Source organism: Neolamprologus brichardi, chromosome 14 (assembly GCF_056152115.1).
Source record: "Neolamprologus brichardi isolate AB-2024 chromosome 14, ASM5615211v1, whole genome shotgun sequence".
Classification (NCBI taxonomy): Eukaryota; Metazoa; Chordata; class Actinopteri; order Cichliformes; family Cichlidae; genus Neolamprologus; species Neolamprologus brichardi.
The window spans coordinates 1171693-1194173 of NC_142117.1; the positions used below are offsets into that span (position 1 = coordinate 1171693).

Genomic DNA, 22481 nt, shown 5'->3' on the forward strand with positions numbered 1-22481 from the left:
CTTACTTAAGGTTTTAAGCTGTTAGATAAATGAGACACTCATGACACCAGTGTGTTAAGTCATTTCTCAGTGGGTCAGAAAATGTCATCAGAGTTTTGTAAAATATATTTGTTGAAGTTGTATTTTTATTATTATTATTCAGAACTTCAAGCTGCAGTTTGTCATCGTAACCTTAAATCTGCTCTGAAGAAGAAGTTCCAGTGTGTGTTTGAGGGCATCGCTAAAGCAGGAAACCCAACCCTTCTGAATCAGATCTACACAGAGCTCTACATCACAGAGGGAGGGACTGCAGAGGTCAATGATGAACATGAGGTCAGACAGATTGAAACAGCATCCAGGAAACCAGATAGACCAGAAACAACAATCAGACAAGAAGACATCTTTAAACTCCCACCTGGAAGAGATAAACCAATCAGAACAGTGCTGACAAAGGGAGTGGCTGGCATTGGGAAAACAGTCTTAACACAGAAATACACCCTGGACTGGGCTGAAGACAAAGCCAACCAGGACATCCAGTTCATGTTTCCATTCACTTTCAGAGAGCTGAATGTGCTGAAAGAGGAAAAGTTCAGCTTGGTGGGACTTGTTCATCACTTCTTTACTGAAACCAAAGAAGCAGGAATCTGCAGCTTTGAAGACTTCCAGGTTGTGTTCATCTTTGATGGTCTGGATGAGTGTCGACTTCCTCTGGACTTCCACAAAACTACAATCCTAACTGACCCTAGAAAGTCCACCTCAGTGGATGTGCTGCTGATAAACCTCATCAGGGGGAAACTGCTTCCCTCTGCTCACCTCTGGATAACCACACGACCTGCAGCAGCCAATCAGATCCCTCCTGACTGTGTTGGCATGGTGACAGAGGTCAGAGGGTTCACTGACCCACAGAAGGAGGAGTACTTCATGAAGAGATTCAAAGATGAGGAGCAGGCCAGCAGGATCATCTCCCACATCAAGACATCACGAAGCCTCCACATCATGTGCCACATCCCAGTCTTCTGCTGGATCACTGCTACAGAGAGGGAGGATGTGCTGGAAACCAGAGAGGGAGGACAGCTGCCCAAGACCCTGACTGAGATGTACATCCACTTCCTGGTGGTTCAGGCCAAAGTGAAGAGGGTCAAGTATGATGGAGGAGCTGAGACAGATCCACACTGGAGTCCAGAGAGCAGGAAGATGATTAAGTCTCTGGGAAAACTGGCTTTTGATCAGCTGCAGAAAGGAAACCTGATCTTCTATGAATCAGACCTGACAGAGTGTGGCATCGATATCAGAGCAGCCTCAGTGTACTCAGGAGTGTTCACACAGATCTTTAAAGAGGAGAGAGGACTGTACCAGGACAAGCTGTTCTGCTTCATCCATCTGAGTGTTCAGGAGTTTCTGGCTGCTCTTCATGTCCATCTGACCTTCATCAACTCTGGACTCAATCTGCTGGAAGAACGACAAACAACCTCCAAGAAATCTAAATTATTTAACAAAATAAAACTCCAATCACTTCACCAGAGTGCTGTGAACAAGGCCTTACAGAGTCCAAATGGACACCTGGACTTGTTCCTCCGCTTCCTCCTGGGTCTTTCACTGCAGACCAATCAGACTCTCCTACAAGGTCTGCTAACACAGACAGGAAGTAGCTCACAGACCAATCAGGAAACAGTTCAGTACATCAAGAAGAAGCTCAGTGAGAATCTGTCTGCAGAGAAAAGCATCAATCTGTTTCACTGTCTGAATGAACTGAATGATCGTTCTCTAGTGGAGCAGATCCAACAGTCCCTGAGATCAGGAAGTCTCTCCACAGATAAACTGTCTCCTGCTCAGTGGTCAGCTCTGGTCTTCATCTTACTGTCATCAGAAAAAGATCTGGATGTGTTTGACCTGCAGAAATACTCTGCTTCAGAGGAGGCTCTTCTGAGGCTGCTGCCAGTGGTCAAAGCCTCCAACAAAGCTCTGTGAGTAAACATGTGATCAGGCTTTTATTTATAACATAAACAGTGTAATGTGTGATGGACCCTTTAAAACTTAAACATATTTTTTTACATGATCATCAGCACTAAATACAGTATATTATAGTTAATGTTTGATAGCAGCAGTAAATGTCAGAGTGTCTTAAACATATCTGGGTGTCAGCTTTTATCAAAGTCATGTCCAGAATCATCCTGTAAGTAAAATTTATTTATACAGCAGCTTTCACAGGTCAAAAACCACAAAGTGCTTTACAATAGAAACAGGCAATAAAAAACACAGAAGATAAAAACATTAAACAGCAAACACTGAACATCATACAGCCTAAACTAGTTAAAGGCCACTCTGAATACTAGAGTCTGGATAAATGAGTTAGTGGGACCAGTAAAAGCCTTTGACTGGAAGATCTCAGATGTGAGAAGAGCTGTAGGATTGTAGAAAGTCAGAAATATAGACTGGGACTAAAAGTAAGGACTAAATCTTTAAATAACGCCTAAAATGAACTGGTTACCAGTGTGAAGAGATTAAACTGGAGTAATGTCCAGTCTATTTCATGTGCTGGTTAAAAGCCTCGCAGCATGATTCTGTACTGACTGAAGACGTTCAAAGACTGTGATGGACCCATAGGTGATCAACTCCCTCATTCCTCCTCTGGTCTTATTGCTCTGCATCAGTGCACTGCTCAGCTGAAGATGAGTTCACTTCTATATGTTACAATCTGCCTCACCAGTACAGTTCCAAGGATCTGCAGCTGCTGAATCAATTATATTCCTCGTGTTTCTTCTGGTTTCCTGTTGTTAGATCTGCATGCTTGATTGTTTTTCAATTTCTCCTATGTCGTGCACTTTGATTTCCGACTGTACACAGTCTGTGAACCATGACAATTTGTGACAGAATGCAATGATCAGTGAGGACCTGGAGGACACTGACATTTACACTGTGCAGAATGAGACTTGAGACTTTATCTCACTGCTTTGTGGACGACTGATGGAAGGACTAATCACTATATCTGCTTTAATTGAAATAATTTCCATGAAAATCTCACTGGTTCAGTCTCCCAGAATCTCTCAATCATATCTTGACCTTTTCCTAGAGTAACTAACCCTCACTCACCAGGATATGAGCCAGCCTTCCCTCTCATTGCTACATACTTACAGTCTTGCCTATCACCTGTTCACAGAATGAGTCATCACTTGTTTTTGTTTAGCATTTAATGAGCAAGTTCCAGGTCTTTATATTTACACTGGGAACATTTTTAAACTAAAACGTTTTTTAGCCATAAATAGTAATGCACACTGGCATTTGTCTTTCTTTCAAAGGTTCAACACAAGAAGTGATTTAAATTAATCACAAACAGTTTGTTATCAAATGACAATTTTTCAGATTATGTTTTTATTTTGTTTTTGTTTTTTAGGCTGAGTGTCCCTGACCTCTCAGAGAGAGGCTGTAAAGCTCTGTCCTCAGTTCTCAGCTCCCAGTCTTCGACACTCAGAGAGCTGGATTTAAGTAACAACTCCCTGCAGGATCCAGCAGTGGAGTTTCTTTCTGCAGGACTGAGAAGTCCACACTGTAAACTGAATACTCTGAGGTGAGATCAAGTTATGTTGTGCTTTTCATCAATTGACAGAATTAACCAATAAGAAGCCACTAAATGGGAAAAAAGTCAGTTAAACTTCTGTAATAGTTTTATGTTAGTGTCATCCATTTGTTGACTCTTAGTAAAAAAACAGGATTTATTGCAAAATCTAAAAACTCTTTTGTGCGCCCTCATTGCAATTTAATAACAGTTTGTTTAATGTTTATCTGTCATTTTTCAGACAGAGTCACTGTGAGCTCTCAGAGAGAGGCTATGAAGCGCTGTCCTCAGCTCTCAGCTCCCAGTCCTCTAGTCTGAGACAGCTGGACCTGAGTAACTCTGACCTGCAGGATTCAGGAGTGAAGCTTCTGTCTGCTGGAGTGAAGAGTCCACGCTGTAAAATGGAAACTCTCAGGTCAGGATTTAAAATGTTCCACTGATGATCATGTTAAACCTGATTTCTATTACTGCATAAACAGTCAATTGATTTTAAAAAAGTCTGAATGTAGAAATTAGCTTCTGGGGTTTTTAGTGATATTTGTTCACTTTCTGTCTTTCATTTGCAATGAAATGTCCCATCTGCTCCTCTGAGTCCAAATTCTTTATTTTAGCAGTGCTTCATCCACCAAACCTTCTAGTTCGATTCCTGTATTCTGAAGGTTTTTACAGAGCTGTTTGTTCAGATATCAGAATTTGATTTTCAGAAAACTTTAGTAATAAAAATATGATCAATTGATTATTTCTGACTGAAAAGATGAAATATATATTTGGTCATAGTGATATGACTCATTGCCTCACTTAAACATAAAATGTAAACAAAAATTCAAAACAATAGATTAATACAAAACAGAATTTGACTGTTGAGCTTAAAGTGAGCTTGAATGTTATTCACTTCCTGTTTTATTTTTTTAGTTATTGTCTCTGGTTTTTACTTTTACTTCCTCCCCCGACATTGTCTACATTAGTTTCAGCTGTAGAAGATTTTATTGACTGTTTGATTTGTCACTTTTTTTTTAAACTATAATTGTTGGCTTATAAACTATTGCTAAAATGTATTTTCATTAAAATACCAAATAATTTATTAATTTATCATCTAATTAAATTATAATTCTGTAAATAGGGGTGATAGTGTCGTCTATGTGGGTTGTCTTCAGGTACTCTTCCTCCCACAGTCCAAGAACATGCATGCAAGGTTAACTGGAGATGTGTGATTGTGAGCATAAATTGTCTGTCTCTGTCTAGCTCTGTGTTTACCTGGTTACATCACCAATTGGTTACTGATGCTGAACCTATAACTTGGTCTGGATCAGGTTATGTTCAGAGTTTTTGTTTAAAATCAACTGAAGTGCCTCATTTTCACTGATTCTTTCATTTACAGAAAGCTTTAAGTGTGATATAGATTCAGTCATATCTTACTAATGTCAGTGAATGAGGCCCAGCTGTAAAGTCACAGCAGTCACACTGTATGTGTCTCATTGTCACTGGAGTTTAGGCTCCATGCATTCAGCTGGTGCTGCAGAAAAAGTAGAAATGTTTCTGTTTGGTTCTAATGCTGAGTCTCTTTTACAAAGATGGAACTGCAGCTAATCCTGCTCATGTAGCCAGTTAGTAAAAACTCAAGTCACCGTCAGACACAGCAGACATTTACTCATAATCTCACTGTATGTGGTCTTTTAGCACCTCCTAGTGGTGAACATGTGGAGTGTTGTTAGTCTGCGTGACGAGTGTAACTGTTGAGTGAGAAAGACTGTGGTCATGTCCAAATTCATGGGCTGCATCCTCCTGAGGACCCGGCCTTCGCGGTCTACGTGGGCCGGGTCCTCAGAAGGTCAGGTAGGCCGGAAGTAAACGGCCATGGAATTGGACAGTCTAGCCTTCTGATTGGTGTCACCGCTGTCTCGGTGGAGTTTAATAAACTCTGCCGTCTGCTCCTTGCTATCTAAAATATAACAGGACTCTGGCGTAAATTGTTGACCATCTCACACTTCTGTTTAATCAGTTTTTTGTTTGACGTTTATTCAGTTGTGTAAAAACCAAGGAGGAACCCACCCGGGGGATAAATAAAGTTTTATTTTATCTAATCTAATAACTTAAATCTCAGCCAAACCAATTGATTCACGAACAAATAAAACACTGAAAAAAGCCAAACAATAACATGTTTAGGTTGTCTAAGTGACTTATATATTACTTTTAACCTGATTAGCGAAAGTCCGCGGTGATCTGAAAATGATGTGCAGGGAGTTGTGCCGTTCTCGGCGCTTTCAGTAACCCTGAAGCTCTCGGCTAGCTATCAAGCTGGTGGGTAACAGACGTATCCGAAAACGTCGAAGCACTTTTGCAAATATGCGATATCTTGATAAACCGAGCAGATATTTGAAGTTTACACACTCACATTCTCGCCTGAAAATATGTTAAAAATTTTGTGACCCAGGAAGATTAGTAAGAGTAATTTTAAATCACAGTAGCGGCCGCCATTACCAGAAACTGGAGTTTGGCTGGGCCGCAATATGAATTCTGGGATATGGTGGGCCACGAAGGACACACCCGACCCATCCTTCAAATTCGGGGAAAAGGAGGACGCATTTGTCGGCTGCATTCGGAGGAGTCCACGAATTTGGACAGCCTTTGGTGCATCGCTGTGACGTTATCGGTCTACAAATGTGTCCTCAGGAGGATGCAGCCCATGAATTTGGACACAACGAGCCTGCGTGCTGGTAGCACCTTAGCCACAGCTCGGGTGTGGAGGAGAAGCTGAAAAAGAAGGTTTTCTAGTTTGTAAGGAGGAAAAAAACTGAGAGGACTAAGTTAAAGAGAGGCTGGAGAGTAACACAGAGCAGCAATGAATGCTGCTCACACAGTTTAGACAGTTTAGCATCAAATGTTCGAGTGAGTTTGCTCCCAGCTAACTCGCAGAGCAGCTAACTAGCAAACCAGCTAACTAGCAAACCAGCTAACTAGCAAACCAGCTAACTGCACCCACAAGCTGCGACTGCGTCTTTCTAACAAGAGCGTCAGACACTCAGACTGGTTTTCTTTGTGGATGATGATTTATTCTCGCACTGATCCTTCATGATGATGCTGCCATCCACCCACTGCTCCTAGCAGTGTTGCCAACTCCTCAGTAAGGAAAATTGCTATTGGCTGTCCTAAAAGTTGCTAGAAGTCGCTAAATGGCGTCATCGCCTAATTTGGATAAATGGTCATGCTAATGTAATTGTAACGTACATTGTAGGAGAGAAAAATAACATCGTGGAAGTGACATAACGTGAGTAAAAAACGTCCTGGAATGCATTTAAATAAATAAATCATAGTTCTGTCTGTAACTATTACAACACTCTCACCACATTTGTTAACAATTCTCTCAACAAATGTGTTTTTCCTCGTTCTTTGTTATCCAGCTGAGACTTTGGGTATAAATGTGTCATAAACAGGAGAAAGCAGTGCAGGTTCAATGTAATCAAACCTCAGACTGAGTTCAAAATCATCACCTGTCCCAGATATCACATCAGCACCAGAACCATGATGTGTTTACTCACATTCAAAAAGGTGGAGGTCAGTGTGAATGGACTGTTGTCATTGGTCTGAATGTGCCTCTATAAACATGTGCTCTTCATTATTGATGTTTTCCTAATGAACAGAAAATGAGACTTAATAAAATCCTTCTGACTGTTGTTGGAGCAGGTTGGGTCCTGGGTTTGAGTCCCCCACTGTACCACAGGGGCTTCTAGCTTTGTTTCACAGTGTGTAGAACAACAAATAAAACCAAATCACAAAAAGCTTCAAGTCAAAAACGCATCAAACTTTGAGGGTTTTTCCCAAGGATGAGGAAGCAGACTCGGCCACAAACAGCTGGATATATGAATGGTTACCACAGCAACCACAGCAGTGTGCTCTCAGTATATTTAGTTGTATAAAGGTGTTTGTGGTGTGTTGCAGCTGAAACAGCCTCATGTATGTTGACACAGGGAGAAAATAGTGTGAGAACACTGTTCACAGCAGTCACAGCTCGCTGCCTTCAACAGTCTCTTCCTTCCTTGTTTGGATGTCACTGATATCATCTTCTGCTCTCACACTGACCACCTGTTGAAGCTAACATGCTAACATGGAAGCCACAGGTATGCCACCTGTGGCAGCTGAGGTCACATGATCTGAGTGTTTGAACCACGTGTTGGAGCAGCATTTCCAAACATCTGCACTTCAGAAGCTCCAAAGTGTGGAAACGTCACTGTGGAGCGTCTCATCCCTATCTAAGAGATTTTCTTGCCTCTGCAAAGCTAAGCTTGCAAACAGCACCATAGTTTGTCAATCCCAACCAATCAGAGCGCTACTTATGTCACGTTACATGACTCGTGTGTTTACCTCTTTGATTAGCACCCAAAGAACTAAAGAAAGACTAAAAGGACGTTCAGCCAATCAAATCCCTCCTAGGAACAGGAAGTCTAGAGAGGAAATGGAGCAGAGAAGGAGAATCACCAGTTTAAATGTCTGAGTTTTAAACTGGTGACCCTCTAAAGAGGCTTTTATTGACTCTGTTTTCTTTACAGCTTTTTTCACCATTTAAACTGTTTAATATCAGATTTAGAAATAACTTTTGGACAGTTGTTGTACATTTCCACTAAAATGTGACACAAATAATGACTTTCTGACTTTACTTTGGACTAATCTAACGACTCAGCCTGGCTATGTTGGACTTGGTGTGGAAGCAGCTCCCAGTTTGAGATCAGGAGACACACACTCTCTACTTTGGAGATCAGCTTCAAACTTTCCTTTTTGATAAAGCTAATAGCTCGAGCTGGATCAGGTGACCCTGAACCATCCCATAGTGATGCTGCTATAGGCTCAGGCTGTTGATGATGCTCTGCTTTCTTCTCCACTCCCCTCTTTTCACTCCTGATGCTTTTATATGTCACGACTGTCCTTAACTTTTGTGTCTCTCTGAGCTCATCTCTTCTCTTTCCCCTCACCCTGCAACCAGTCATGGTAGATTTTTTTGAAGCTGAGCTTTCATACATGATGAATTGCTCTCTTCAGTTGGGTGTCTTCCCTGCTGCCTTTAAAACGGCGGTGGTGAGGCCCCTTCTGAAGAAGAGCAATTTGGATTGTAATGATTTTAATACAGACCTGTATCCAACTCACCATTTTTAAGTAAAATTTTTAGAAAAACTTGTTTTTACTCAGATTAATGACTTTCTGAATGATAGACAGATCCTGGAGATATTCCAGTCTGGATTTAGGGTGAACCACAGCACAGAGACTGCTCTCCTAAAGGTTTAAATGATCTTAGATGTAACTGGGACTCACAAAAGCTCTCAGTCCTGGTGCTGCTGGATCTAAGCGCAGCCTTTGATACAGTAGACCACGCTATTCTTTTAAACAGACTGAAACACATGGTGGGCCTCTCTGGTGCTGTACACAACTGGTTCACTTCCTGTCTCTCAGACAGAACTTTTATGGTGAGTATGGATACATGCTCCTCTAAGATCCATAGAATGACATGTGGTGTGCCCCAAGGGTCGGTTTTAGGCCCTGTACTTTTTAATTTGTATATGCTCCCTCTCGGCGGTGTCATCAGGAGGCATGGAGTGAACTTCCACAGTTACGCTGATGACACTCAGCTGTACATCTCCGTGTCTCCTGAAGACACCAGACCAATGGATGCCCTTTTTAACTGTATTTTAGATATAAGATCTTGGATGGCAGAAAACGTTTTACAGCTTAACCAGGACAAAACTGAAGTTTTAATCGTCGGTCCTGAGGCTCAGAGAGAGAAACTCTTGTCTAAATTACAGGCATCTTCACTATGTCCTTCGCTACAAGTGAAAAACCTGGGTGTTGTTTTAGACTCTGAGCTTGGTTTTATCCCACATATTAAACATGTAACCAAAATTGGATTTTATCATCTAAAGAATATAGCCAGAGTCCGCCCTATTCTCTCTCGGGCCAACACGGAGATGCTTATGCTTTTATTACCAGTCGCATTGATTACTGCCCTGCTCTCTGGTCTCCCCAAAAAGAATTTTTCACCTTTACAACTTTTACAAGACTCTGCAGCTCGTGTGCTGACGAAGACCAGAGGGCGGGCCCACATTACACCGGTTTTAGAATCGCTGCATTGGTTCCCCGTGTGTTTCAGGATCTACGTTCTTTTATTGGTTTTGAAATGTCTTAATGGTCTTGGGCCTTCTTATCTCTCAGATCTCCTTTTACCATATGAACCCTCGCAGACCCTGAGGTCCTCTGGTACTGGCCTTTTGATTGTCCCTAAAGTCAGGACACATACTCACGGAGAGGCAGCGTTTCAGTGGTATGGTCCTCGTCTGTGGAACAGCCTGCCAGAGGAGCTCAGGGCCGCAGAGAACGTACATGTTTTTAAGAACAGGCTCAAGACCACCTTTTTAATTTAGCTTTTACTTAATGTTTATTTATTTTATGCTTATTTATTCTATCCTGTTACTCTATTTATATTATTAATTTAGGTTTTACCTAATATTTATTGATTTTATTCTTATTCATTTTTTATCTTCTTACTCTATTTATATTTATACTGTATCCCATTCTTATTTATTTTATTCTGTATATACTCTTATTAGGTCATATCTCCAGTGTTTCCTCGGAGGGCGCTCTCTGCACCGCGGTTGTGATCGACCGTGGCTGCTGGGGCTCTGTGTGTCCTCTCAACCTGGCTGGGGGGCTTCTTTGCCTCCCTCCTACTGTGTGCCCAGCCTGGAGGCTTTAAAGCACTTTGTGCTACATCTTTGTATGAAAAGTGCTTTATAAATAAAGATTGATTGATTTATTGATAGATTCTCCTCCAGGAGCCTGTTTTCACTGGGAGGATCTTTGTGTCAAAGGGAGTCCTTCCTTCCCACCATCACCAAGTGCTGCTCACAGTGGATTGTCTGGTTTTTGGGTCTTTCTCTCTAATATTGGAGGCTGTTACCTTACACTGTTAAACAGCTTCAGACGACTGTTGTTGTCTGTTGGGAATTGTCGCTTTTAAATAAAGTTACATTGAATGGATGTAAATGGATAGATGTTATTGTGACAAACAGAAAATGCTCTTTAAAAGATTGATTGTTGTTTTGTGTGTCGGCAGTCTGTCAGGCTGTCTGATCACAGAGGAAGGCTGTACTTCTCTGGCCTCAGCTCTGAGCTCCAACCCCTCCCATCTGAGAGAGCTGGACCTGAGCTACAATCATCCAGGTCCCTCAGGAATTAAGCTCCTGTCGTCTGGACTGAAGGATCCAGGCTGGAGACTGGACACTCTCAGGTATGGAGTGAATGTCTGATAGAGGAGGACGAGCTGGAAACATTTCCTGTGTCCTTCACTCACTTCCTGTTTGTTTCCTGCAGATGAGACATGAACAATCACACATGCAGGAATATTTTCAGGGACAGACACACTAGTCTATTTGGATGGTACGTAGGGGGTCTCCAAGGAGTCTGTTTGCAGGAACATTAATGATAACTGATAAGTCATGTTGAGAGTTTCATTAAAAGTAGACCTACAGTTAGGTCCATAAATATTTGGACAGAGACAACATTTTGTAACTTTAAATACACTTTATTAGGTCACCGGTTTACCTGAGATAGTGGTCACTGTGTACCTAATAAAGTGTCAGCCATGTGTATGTTTCCCATGCTGTATGTCCACAGTCACAGTGACAGTCAGTGACACTGACAGAAGGATGAAACAAGGCTGTGAATCATTTCAGTCTTTGTGTGTGATAAAGAGGCAGACAGGAGCAGCTAACATCACCATCATTTTCCTGTATGAATCGCTGTTACAATGAAAAATGTCACTTACATATATCATATAGGAGACACACACATTGATATACACTAAATATTTATTTAATTTCTCTTTTTTTGTGTTGCCAATTTATGCACCTGCTTGATTTAGTTTAAACAGTTATTGCAGACTTTCTGTAAATCCAGTGAACTGCATTTCACTTCTCAAATATCACTGTGTGTGTCTCCTATATGATATATTTAACTGACAATTTTTATTGTGAAAACCAACGATTTGTACAGGAAAATAATTACTTTTCACAATGTTGCCCAAACTTTTCATCCCACTGTATTAGTATGTTTTGTCATTAGTATAATATGAAATAAATTCTACTTGTGTCCAGTCGGGTGCCAATATTTGCTGTGTAGCAGAACAGAGACATTTGTCATTATAAATGTTTATTTGAAAAATATATAAATTCAGTAACAAAAACATTAAACATAAATATATGACATGTAACTATTTACAGAGAGACAGGAATAAAAAGGACCCAGCTTGGAGTGGAAGAGCCTCAGGGAGAAGGAGGAGAAAAATAAGAACATTGTTTCTGCCCTGGAGAGCTGCTGCCTCATCAGAAAACGACTGATCATTAGGGCCCAATGTTTCCAAATTTAACACAGCAGTGCTGTTTTCAAAAGCTAATTTATAAATTTGAAATTTCATAAATTCTCGTGTCTGAGGCGGCATGCTCTCCAGAGCAGGAACAAGGCCGAGGAGGAAATGTTCTGTTGGAGACGGGCGTGGCCTCTTTAGGGACTCCAGGATGGCCAGCTCCACCGCCGATTGACCGTCCTGGGACCCGTCCCTCGCCCGCCTTCGAGCTGTCCTCCTCTGTGGGCCTGTAAAACACAGCACAAAACAACACAAAGTAATGAGAAGGCTGCTACTAGATTTTCATTTTCAAAATTGAAAAAAACAGGATATAAACAGATTGGTTGTAGATATTTAGTAAAGGTGATCACAAGGGAATCCAAGCAAGTAAAAAGCTGTCAGTGCTTGATGTTCATACCTGTGGGTGCAGCAGCAGGAGCTGAGGGACCAGGGACTGGGGAGCCAGGAGAAGAGACAGGGGTGGACTCTGCTGCATGATTACTTGACTCTATCAAGACAATATTAAATGTTAACAGGTTGAAGACAATAGTCATAGAGAATATTATATTATTATATACTTATATACTTATTATATACAGTGGTCTCTCATTTATTGCAGCACATGAACAGTAGTCACAGTTCTCACAAGTTGATTCTCAAAGTGCAAACCTTTGTCGATTTTAAAAGGTAAAAGTATTATGCCACGCTTTTTCTCCGTCTGCGGCGCCACTTTTGTGCGCCTTTTTTGCTCCCGGTGCAGGTGTCTATTTCCGAATGAGGGTCGTAGTTATGAGTGTTTTTGTGCTGTTTTTTTCTATTGGACGTGATGGTTATCAAAACCAAACATGATAAGTTTGGCAAGCGCAGGAGAAACGACACGGAGGAGATTTGTCATTTGGGCTGCAGAATGCAATGCGCATCGTTGAAAGCTGTACGGTGCAATAAAAAAAATCAGCGAAAAGGCGAGGCAGTGACGGATGAACAGCGGGACTACTGTATACTGTTTATTAATAAACAAAATATATTCCTGTATGACAACATGCATAAATTAACTGCCTACATTAACTCAATGTAAACATACCTTCTGACTGACACTCCCCTGCTGCCTCTCCGGGCTGTCCCTGGTCCTCGGGGGAGAAGTTCTCCACGGTCAGCACCATATTGCCGCTTGTCTCCCGCGGGGTGAGGAAGGGGTCCAGAAACCCCATGACCGCGAAGAACTTCCATCTTCTCCCCGATCCTGCTGCAGACCCACTCCTCTTCTCCTTCTCTGTCTTCTTCTCCTTATTATAAGTGTCCCTGAGGCTCTTCCTCTTTCTCCTGCAGATGTCCTCTGAATAAACTCATTATCTTGTTAGCGGAAAGGTATTTATACATCAGTGGGAAAATAGCGGGACAGTAGGCGGGCTCGCTAGCTTTTGCGCGGGTTCATCGGGTCAGTCTGAAAATTAAAAAGAAGGAGGAATGAATTTACCAGGTTGCCCGATCTCCTCACTTATGTGTCTCCAAGCTAGGTCCTTTTTATTCCTGTCTCGGTAGAAGTAGTAGCTAGCATCATATAGCTCTGGGTGATTAGCCACGGCACTGATGAGCTTTTCCTCCATACTGAATGAAGAATGAAGGGCTTTGGCTGGATCTGCCCCTTTGACCTAGGTCAGAGCCACGTCACCAGGCTCCTGATTGGTTGTCGCGGCGCGATTTGACGCTGGAGTTCAGATTTTTCCAACTCGAGCGGTAGACGCGAAACGCGCGTATGCACAAAATGCAACACAAAAACTCACGCGCGTCTTTTTTTTTGGCGAGTCAAACGCGCCAGACGCGCTACACTGATGCGCATTTCACGCGTTTTGGCATTTTCGCGACGCAAATCTGTTTCCGAATTCACGCGGGACCTGCAATCGCGTGTCATCGCGTGTGTCACCCCCACTGACTTTACATGTAAATCTGACGCTCTGTTCGCGTCCATCGCGTTCGGTGTGAACACACCGTAAGGCTACGTCCACACGTACCCGGGTATTTTTGAAAACGCAGATTTTTCTATGCGTTTGCACCTTTCGTCCACACGTAAACGGCGTTTTCGGTCACTGAAAACAGAGATTTTTAAAAACTCCGGCCAGGGTGGATATTTTTGAAAACTCAGTTTTTGCATTTACGTGTGGACGAGAAAAACGCAGAAAACGCAGCGTCAAAGTTGTGCGCCTTTTTTGACGTCACACTGTGCGCCACGTTATTGTTTCGGTGAAATGAATTTCTACAATACTGTTACTGTTAATTGTCTCTGCAGTGTTTAAATGCTTACATATACACACACAGTTACTGTCCCTCCACACATACGACTCGGTTCTGCTTCTATGCCCCAGCTTTGTTTACTATTTCCCACCGAGGCTTCTAGACTTCTGATTGGCCAACATTTCTGCACGGTTAGGAATATAGCGCCACCTGCTGCTTTGGCATGTTCCTAGCAGCGTTTTCCTTCATTTCTGCGTTTACGTGTGGACGGGATTATTTTTTAAAACGAAAACGGAAAATCTCTGTTTTAAAAAATACCCGTGTACGTGTGGACGTAGCCTTAGTAGTCTGTTAAGACTCTGTGTGCCTTCCAGAGTGCTCCGGCATGCACACACACCTTAAGGTCATGAGAGAGGTCGTACCTTCTCTTACTGATTTATGGTTTAGGAGGACACCTACTCTGTATCTGGTTAAGTATAAGAGCCCTTTGTTAGGGGGACCACTGGACTCTTAGCACCAGCTTTGGGGTCACAGGGTCACATCTGGAACACACACACACACACACACACACACACACACACACACACACATACCTACATACCTACACTATGCACAGACTGGTACTCTTTGTTCATACCTGTGTAAGACATCACATGTTAATGAACTTATGCATATTCATGTAACCTCAATAAAGAGCAGTGTTACGAGGGAGCAGACGAGAGCGACTGAGGTCAAGTGAAGGAACGGCGCTGTCACAGTTCTCTCCCTCATGAATTGTCTGGTTCCAGAGGTGGGTCTGTGCTAGACGACCCATCACCAGCTTTTTCCAGCTTTTTACACTGGTTACCAGTACATCGTAGAATCCACTTCCAGATCTTGTTGTTTGTCTTTAAATCTCTGAGTGATTGGCTCCATCTTATCTCTCTTTAACAAAATAATCCAAGTCGAGCCCTCAGGTCTGCAGATAAGTAGCTTCTGACCAGAACTAGACGTAAAAACAGAGGTGAGCTTTATCGATCGCTGCAGCCAAACTCTGGAACAGTCGCCCTTCACATCAGGTCGTCACCAACACTCGACATTTTTAAAACCCGGTTGGAAACACATTTGTACTCTGTAGCTTTCAATTCTGACGAGTCTTTATAGTAATTACTGTGTATGTTTCCTATTTTCTCTCTACTCTGTGCAGCACTTTGGCTCAACCTGTTTTTAAATGTGCTGATAAATAAATGTAGATTTCTTTGAATAAAACAGTGGAGCCGAGCTTTGAGCTCAGTGTGTAACAGTGTGTGTATGAGAGCCATGTAATGTCCATGTGTGCATGCTGACTGTGCTGCTCTGACCCCCCTCCTCCTTTCAGGGTGGAGCCTGCTGGAGTCCGATGGTTGACACCAGGTCTGAGGAAGTGTAAGTGTGTTTTTAATGGGATTCATGAAAACAAAGCAGCACACATTCAACCATCTTCATCATGTCAGGAGTCATCATCAAAGTGTCAATCAATGAACAGATGATGGATCAATAACTGCAGCTGGATTGTGTTTGTTCTCTCCATCAGATTCCTGTCAACTCACAATCGACACAAACACAGTGAACAAATGGCTCCAACTGTCTGACAACAACAGGAAGGTGACACATGTGGAGGAGGTTCAGTCATATCCTGATCATCCAGACAGATTTGATGTTTATCGTCAGCTGCTGTGTAGAAATGGTCTGACTGGTCGCTGTTACTGGGAGGTCGAGTGGAGAGGAGACGTTTATATATCAGTGAGTTACAGAAGCATCAGAAGGAAAGGAGTCAGTGATGACTGTTTGTTTGGATACAATGATCAGTCCTGGAGTCTGTGGTGCTCTGATGATGGTCCTCGTTATGTCTGGCACAATAACAGAAAAACATCCATCTCCTCCTCCTCCTCCTCCTCTGTCTCTAACAGAGCAGCAGTGTATGTGGACTGTCCTGCTGGCTCTCTGTCCTTCTACAGAGTCTCCTCTGACACTCTGATCCACCTCCACACCTTCAACACCACATTCACTCAAACTCTTTATCCTGGGTTTATGGTCAGGTTTCCTGGTTCCTCAGTGTCCCTGTGCTGAGTGGGGTGTAAAGAGTGTCTCCTGTTACAGAAACACTCTGACTGTTGAACAGATAGTTCAGTCTGTACATGTCTGTCTCTTTCACTCACAAACACGTTTTCAGATTCATGGATTCAATCAGTTGATGTTTGAAACTCTTCTAAATGATTCCTTGTAAACTTCTTCCTCTTCAGTCACAAACAAACAGGAAGTGATGTCACATGTGTTCCTGTCCACACAGCAGAATGAGTCTATTGCTGACAGTGATGTACAAACAGAGTGAGCATTTCTGAGGCCCAAAATAAACTGAGTAGTTCACTGAATGAACAATGGACTGTGAGCTCAGTTCCTTCATCATTAGTATGGATTATATATGTATATGTATTATATTAGTATCATATATATCAGGTGCTGCTGCTGCTGGTTTCAGTCATTGTGCAAATGTGCTGTTTGTAAGGTTGTAAAGCTGCAGTCAGCTGAGACTGAAGAAGTCACCTGATCAGTGAGCAAACGTTTCTGAAAACGTCCAGATGAACAGAATCAACCTTTTGGGATCAGCCAGCAATGCAGCATCATTGTTGTTCAGGTTCAGAGGTTTGCAGGAATGAACTGATGACCAGAAACAGCTGCAAAGTCCAATAAAATACCAGCTGGAGTTCAGCTGCATTTGAAGAAGTCAAAGAAAAGTAAGGATGGCAAAGGGCGATGTTTTCTTCCAAAGAACTGAAAACATGGTCGACGCCTCATTAGAAGAATAATCTGGACATTTGTGAGGAACTCTAACCAAGAAAGCAACACAAGAAAGCAACGTCAAACAGATCCAACAGACAGTTTCCATGACTGGAAGTGTTGAGTGTAAAAATGCTACATTGCATTATTGCATCCTCTCACCACAGGAGGTGCTGTTGGCACCACTGATTGCTGATCAGCTGTTCTCTGATGATCTGATTGATACTGTGAATAACGGGACTCACTGAACTCTGTGACACAGTGAAGATTACAGAGTTTAACTTCAACATCTGACTGACGTCACACAGACAGAAGGATGAACCAGTGAGGCACAGAACACAGTTACTGGAGATACTGGATCAGCTTCATGTGAACCTCTGATGGAGAAGCTGCTGAGCCAGAGAAACATCAGGACATGACAGCAGCTGCACTTATCTAACAACATGTAGCAGAGCTGATCTATGTTAGAGGATCTATCACAGCAGCTGAAGCCAAAGTCCAACACTGGATAGCAGCTGAGCCTGTGCTGAGTGTATTGTTACAGGAAAAGGGCAGAAACACTGACACTGGTAGCTCACAGTGATGCTGACTGGGGCACAGAGCTGAATGATGCAGCATCAGGACACTGTTTCAGTCTGACTGACAGAGAAACCTGTAGCTGTATCTACATGTGAGGCAGAGGCTACACAAGCAGCTTTCTATGTTTCACAGTGACTGAGATCTTCAGTGGGGGTGGACATGCTCCTGTACAGACCTCTGAGGAGAACCAAGGTGCAGTCAAAGAGTCCAGTCTGTCCTCACAGATGTGAACATGTGGTTTCATCAGGTCTGCTGTCAGCTAGCAGGCTCACATCAGAATCACTGTTCCTGAAAAACACAGTCTGTGTGACATCATCAGTCAGCTGATCGTCCCAGATCTGAATGGTTTCTGTCTCTACTGAGGAAGTCAGAGAATATCACTGAGGTGTGGATCAGGTCTGAGTGAGCTGTGGAGGGACAGCTTTAAACAGTCCACAGGTCTCACGTCCTGCTCAGTCTGGTAGCAGATACCTCGTATTGTTCCAGATGTGCTGACATCACCAGCAGCAGCAGCACAGCTGTGTGATACCATGAATCTCAGTTATTGGCTTAATAAAGCTTAATAAAAAGGATATAAATGAATAAAAGATAACAATGAATAACCTGGTTATTCAAATAGCATCCTCCCAACAGCTCCTCAAAGTAACTCACACTTAGACTCTGCTTTAGTTTCACTTTCACAAGCACGCTCTGCAAAAGCCTGCGCTTCCTGTCTACTTTGGCACAGAGTGTACTCAGAGTTAAGCCTTTCTTTTATAATGCAATATAATCTGCATATAAACATTTAAGATTATAGATTTAACTCAACAGTTTAAAGTGGTTATAACTGCACCTGTAATAAAGGCTAATTGGGTGCCAATATGTTTAAACATCTGAATACAATATCAATGCTGTAGATTATGTTATTAATGTTATTAATGCAATGGTAATGATGATGACCATGAACAATAGCAGTAAAATATTTCTCTGATCTCCACAAGTCCTACAGAAGCACTTAATGCTAACAGGAAGTCATTGATTAAGGTGGAATAACACAGAGACACAACCACTCACAGTTAACCTGACCCCACTAACTGCATGTGTTGGGACTGTGGGAGGAAGCCGGAGTACCGGAGAGGACGCACACAAACACGGGAGAACATGAAGCTCAGCACTGAAACAAAGATGGTGGATTTGACCTCAGGACCAGGTGCGTCATTTCCAGGGGGGTTTATGTTTAATCATCTAGTAATGTAACCCCGCCTCCTCCGCCACGTACTTGGTATTACCCAACCGGCTTTCTCTACCAAACCTTCACTGTTTGCTGTGTTTGTTAGCGCAGTCGCTGGTGCCAGAGACTGCCAGTGACTTCAGTCTGAGGGTTTGAAGTTTCCATGTCTGTGTGATGTGTGGTGTGAAGGCTGCTGGTTAAACTGGGACTCACTGTTTAAAGCACTGAGTGCTCATAGAGAGATGCTCCATGAGTCCCAGTACAGACTACAAACATGGTGGAAACTTAGCTTTGATATCCACACACTCTGCACGTCTGTGAGTAACTGTGATGAAGATGTGCAGAGATCTGTGTACAAACAGGAGAAAGACTGTAAAGACTCTGTGCTTCTAACAGCCTCTGTTAACATATGTGAGGCTGTTTGTTGTTGTTGCCATGGAGCTTTTCACTGTTTGGGTCAGCAGGTCATGTGATCAGGTTTGTTCTGTGAAAGCTGGACGATGGTTCAGTGTCAGGGTTTGTTTGCATTCATCAATAAATATCTAAATAAATCAAAGACTCCATGTTTGTTCTTTCATCATGTGACCTCTGCTCATCCATCTCTGTGTGCATCAGGATACATTTAGTTCATAATACACAGAAAAATCAGAGTTATTACCTGTAATAAATGTGAAAGTAAAGATTCCTGCAGTGATAACCAGGCAGGACTGAAACACATCCAAGCTGTCACCACGGTAACAGCACCGTCCATCCACAGGTGAGGGGAGGAGCAAAAAGAGGGACTTTCACCATACATACATACACCACAGTTGACAGGTAACCCTATTGGAGTCGCCATAGTGACTAGAGATGGCACGATACCACTTTTTTTTATGTCCGATACCGATATCATAAATTTGGATATCTGCCGATACCGATATGAATCCGATATAGTGTTTTTTAATCAATAAAACTGTTTTTTTAATATCTTGCTGCATTTTGCCTAAGTTCATACTCAAGTTTAAAAACAAAACAAAACACTAAAGCTATTCTGTTAGACCTGTATGCAAAAAAAAATTTCATAGTTCAGCAACACTGATCAATCTAATAAACTTAAACCTGCTCCATCCTCCCTATTCTGGTATTTTAAAGAGCACTTGGTGTAAATATTAAGCAAACTGACTAACAGGGTCCAACTCCCAGTAACAAAAAAAAATAAAAAATAGGGAACCACCCCCCACCTCATGATGCTTAATCGACGTAATCAACCTTAATTTGATGCAGTGTGGGGAAAAAATGCACAGAAATCAATTATTTTTCAAGAAATATTAAAAAGATTCAACATCTTTCTTCAACAGAACTGCAGACTGCACAGATGGTACCTTCCCAAAGGAAAAAGTACGATAGCTTACTAGGTGTCAATGGAAAATTGTACTTAGTAGTCAGTATAATCTTTTAATAATATAAGTTTGCATATGGTAGTGATAGGATGTGCGATCCTTAATTGTCTGCAAAAGCTTTGTGTGCATTCCAGAGTGCTCTGGCGTTCACCCCCACATCCTATGAGCACGGGAAAGGTCGTACCTTGTCTTATTGTTTTACGGTAGGATTAACGTAGCTATGTCAGTTTTAGTCTAAGTGCCTTTTTTACATATAGATGAACTGTTGGATTTTCCAGACCAGCAGGTTAAGGGAAGTCGTTTATGGGGTCACACTCTGACACACACACATACATATACACCTCCACATTCCAATGTAAGGAACAAGCACCCACTGATGTATAAATAAAGACCAGGGCAGTCTCTCAGTGCGAGTCTCTGAGCCTCACTCTTGTGCGCTCTGGTGACTGCCCTTGCTAGCAAGAAAAATGTGTGTTTCTCTGATTCTCAGCTGAAGAAGTGTTTTAGAATACATCTCTTGACATTATTTGGTCCTTCGAGCCGGATCAGAAAACATCAGAACTGTTATCTGTGACTCTGTTCCAGGATCCAGCACTGATTCCTGACGCCGTGGGGAGCCAGCACCGAAGGCTGTGCACAGCCCTCTTAGACGAGGACAGAGCCCCAGGACGTGAATTCGGGTCTGGGCCGGTGGCCTGGTCCACGGCGGTGGGATTCAGTCTGATGATCCGAACCACCAGTGAGACGTCCGAGGGTGAGAAACACTATTTTGGTATATAAAACGGCGGCAAAGGTTTAAAGTAACGTGATAAAACAGGTTTAAGTTCGCCTACTCTAGAAGCCTCGGTGGGAAAAAGTAAACAAAGCTGGGGCATAGAAGCAGAACCGAGAACGTGTGGACATAGCCTAAATCTAACTGGGCTACGTCCACACGTACCCGGGTATTTTTGAAAACGCAGATTTTTCTATGCATTTGCACCTTTCGTCCACACGTAAACGGCGTTTTTGGTCACTGAAAACTGAGATTTTTAAAAACTCTGGCCAGGGTGGATATTTTTGAAAACTCCGTTTACGTGTGGACGAGAAAAACGCAGAAAATGCAGCGTCAAAGGTGTGCGCATTTTTTGATGTCACACTGTGCGCCACATTATTGTTTCGGTGAAATGAATTTCTACAATACTATTACTGTTAATTGTCTCTGCAGTGTTTAAATGCTTACATATACACACACAGTTACTGTCCCTCCACACATACGACTCGGTTCTGCTTCTATGCCCCAGCTTTGTTTACTTTTTCCCACCGAGGCTTCTAGACTTCTGATTGGCCAACATTTCTACACGGTTAGGAATATAGCGCCACCTGCTGCTTTGGCATGTTCCTAGCAGCGTTTTCCTTCATTTCTGCCTTTACGTGTGAACGGGATTTTTTTTTAAAATACCGTGTACGTGTGGACGTAGCCTCAGACCTTCCCAAAGTGTGGGGCCCGCCCCCTAGGGGGGGCGCAGAGCAATTGCATGGGGGGCGGTATGAAAAGGGAAAAAAACAAAACGCTTGGACACTGCTAGCACGGCGCCCACAGAAACGCAAAGCAGGAGATGAAGCATCGCTGAATATGTTTCAAAACCAACTTCATTTTAAGCCAAAGACTAGAAAATATGATGAAGCAAATCTTCCCTTTGGCTTCACCTGCACAAGTGCTGAGGTAGGTCTCCCTGCAGGATTGGTTTTCCCTTCATCAGGAGCAGCGCTGGGCTGTTTAAATCACAGACAAACAGGATCCCACAGCTGTTTATGTTTTTAAACCCATTTTGCACAGAGAGGCATTTTTTGAAAAATGTATTGACAGCAATGTTGAATATTATTACACAGGAAAAAACAACTACAGTAAAATAATCACAGCGTGACGCCTCTGCCTTTGTAAATGGAGGGACAGTAACTGTGTGTAAAACCTGCAGACAGTCAGATTAACAGTATTTTGTCTCTATCATTCTGCAGTTCATCTCATGTAAACAATAACGTGGCCACAGCGTGACGTGAATAAAGGCACATACCTTTGACGTGGCGTGACGAACTCTGTATTCCTCGTCCACACGTAAACGCAAAAAGGAGTTTAAAAAATCTCAGTTTTCTGTGATTGGAAACGCCGTTTACGTGGACGAAACAGCTGCGTGTTCAAAAACACCCGTGTAGGTGTGGACGTAGTGTAAAAGAGTTAGTAGTTTATTTTCTTACTACCTGTAATTTATTGCAGATTACTTACATTTTTCTTGTAAAACAAAGGGGGGCGCAGCAGAAAAAGTTTGGGAACCAGTGCTGTAACTATGAGACAGATGGCTGACACACGAACCTGTGGGAAGTAACATGTTTGTAGAA

The 22481-nt window shown here is 42.5% G+C and overlaps 1 protein-coding gene across 5 annotated transcripts in view; it reads left to right on the plus strand.

Moving 5' to 3' along the window:
* Positions 1 to 22481, plus strand: part of LOC148098680 (protein NLRC3-like) — a 321437-nt gene that overhangs the window by 47598 nt on the left and 251358 nt on the right. Inside the window, exons 2-6 of one of the 5 annotated variants that reach the window (XM_087850567.1) lie at positions 143 to 1943; positions 3774 to 3947; positions 10629 to 10802; positions 15502 to 15548; positions 15697 to 17285. In XM_087850567.1, coding sequence (XP_087706693.1) covers positions 143 to 1943; positions 3774 to 3947; positions 10629 to 10802; positions 15502 to 15548; positions 15697 to 16232 — 2732 coding nt within the window. In that variant the 3' untranslated portion in view covers positions 16233 to 17285. Of the gene's footprint in view, positions 1 to 142; positions 1944 to 3370; positions 3545 to 3773; positions 3948 to 10628; positions 10803 to 15501; positions 15549 to 15696; positions 17286 to 22481 lie in introns of those variants that run through there. The other 4 variants (XM_087850561.1, XM_087850565.1, XM_087850566.1 and 1 more) reach the window with 4 other exon arrangements.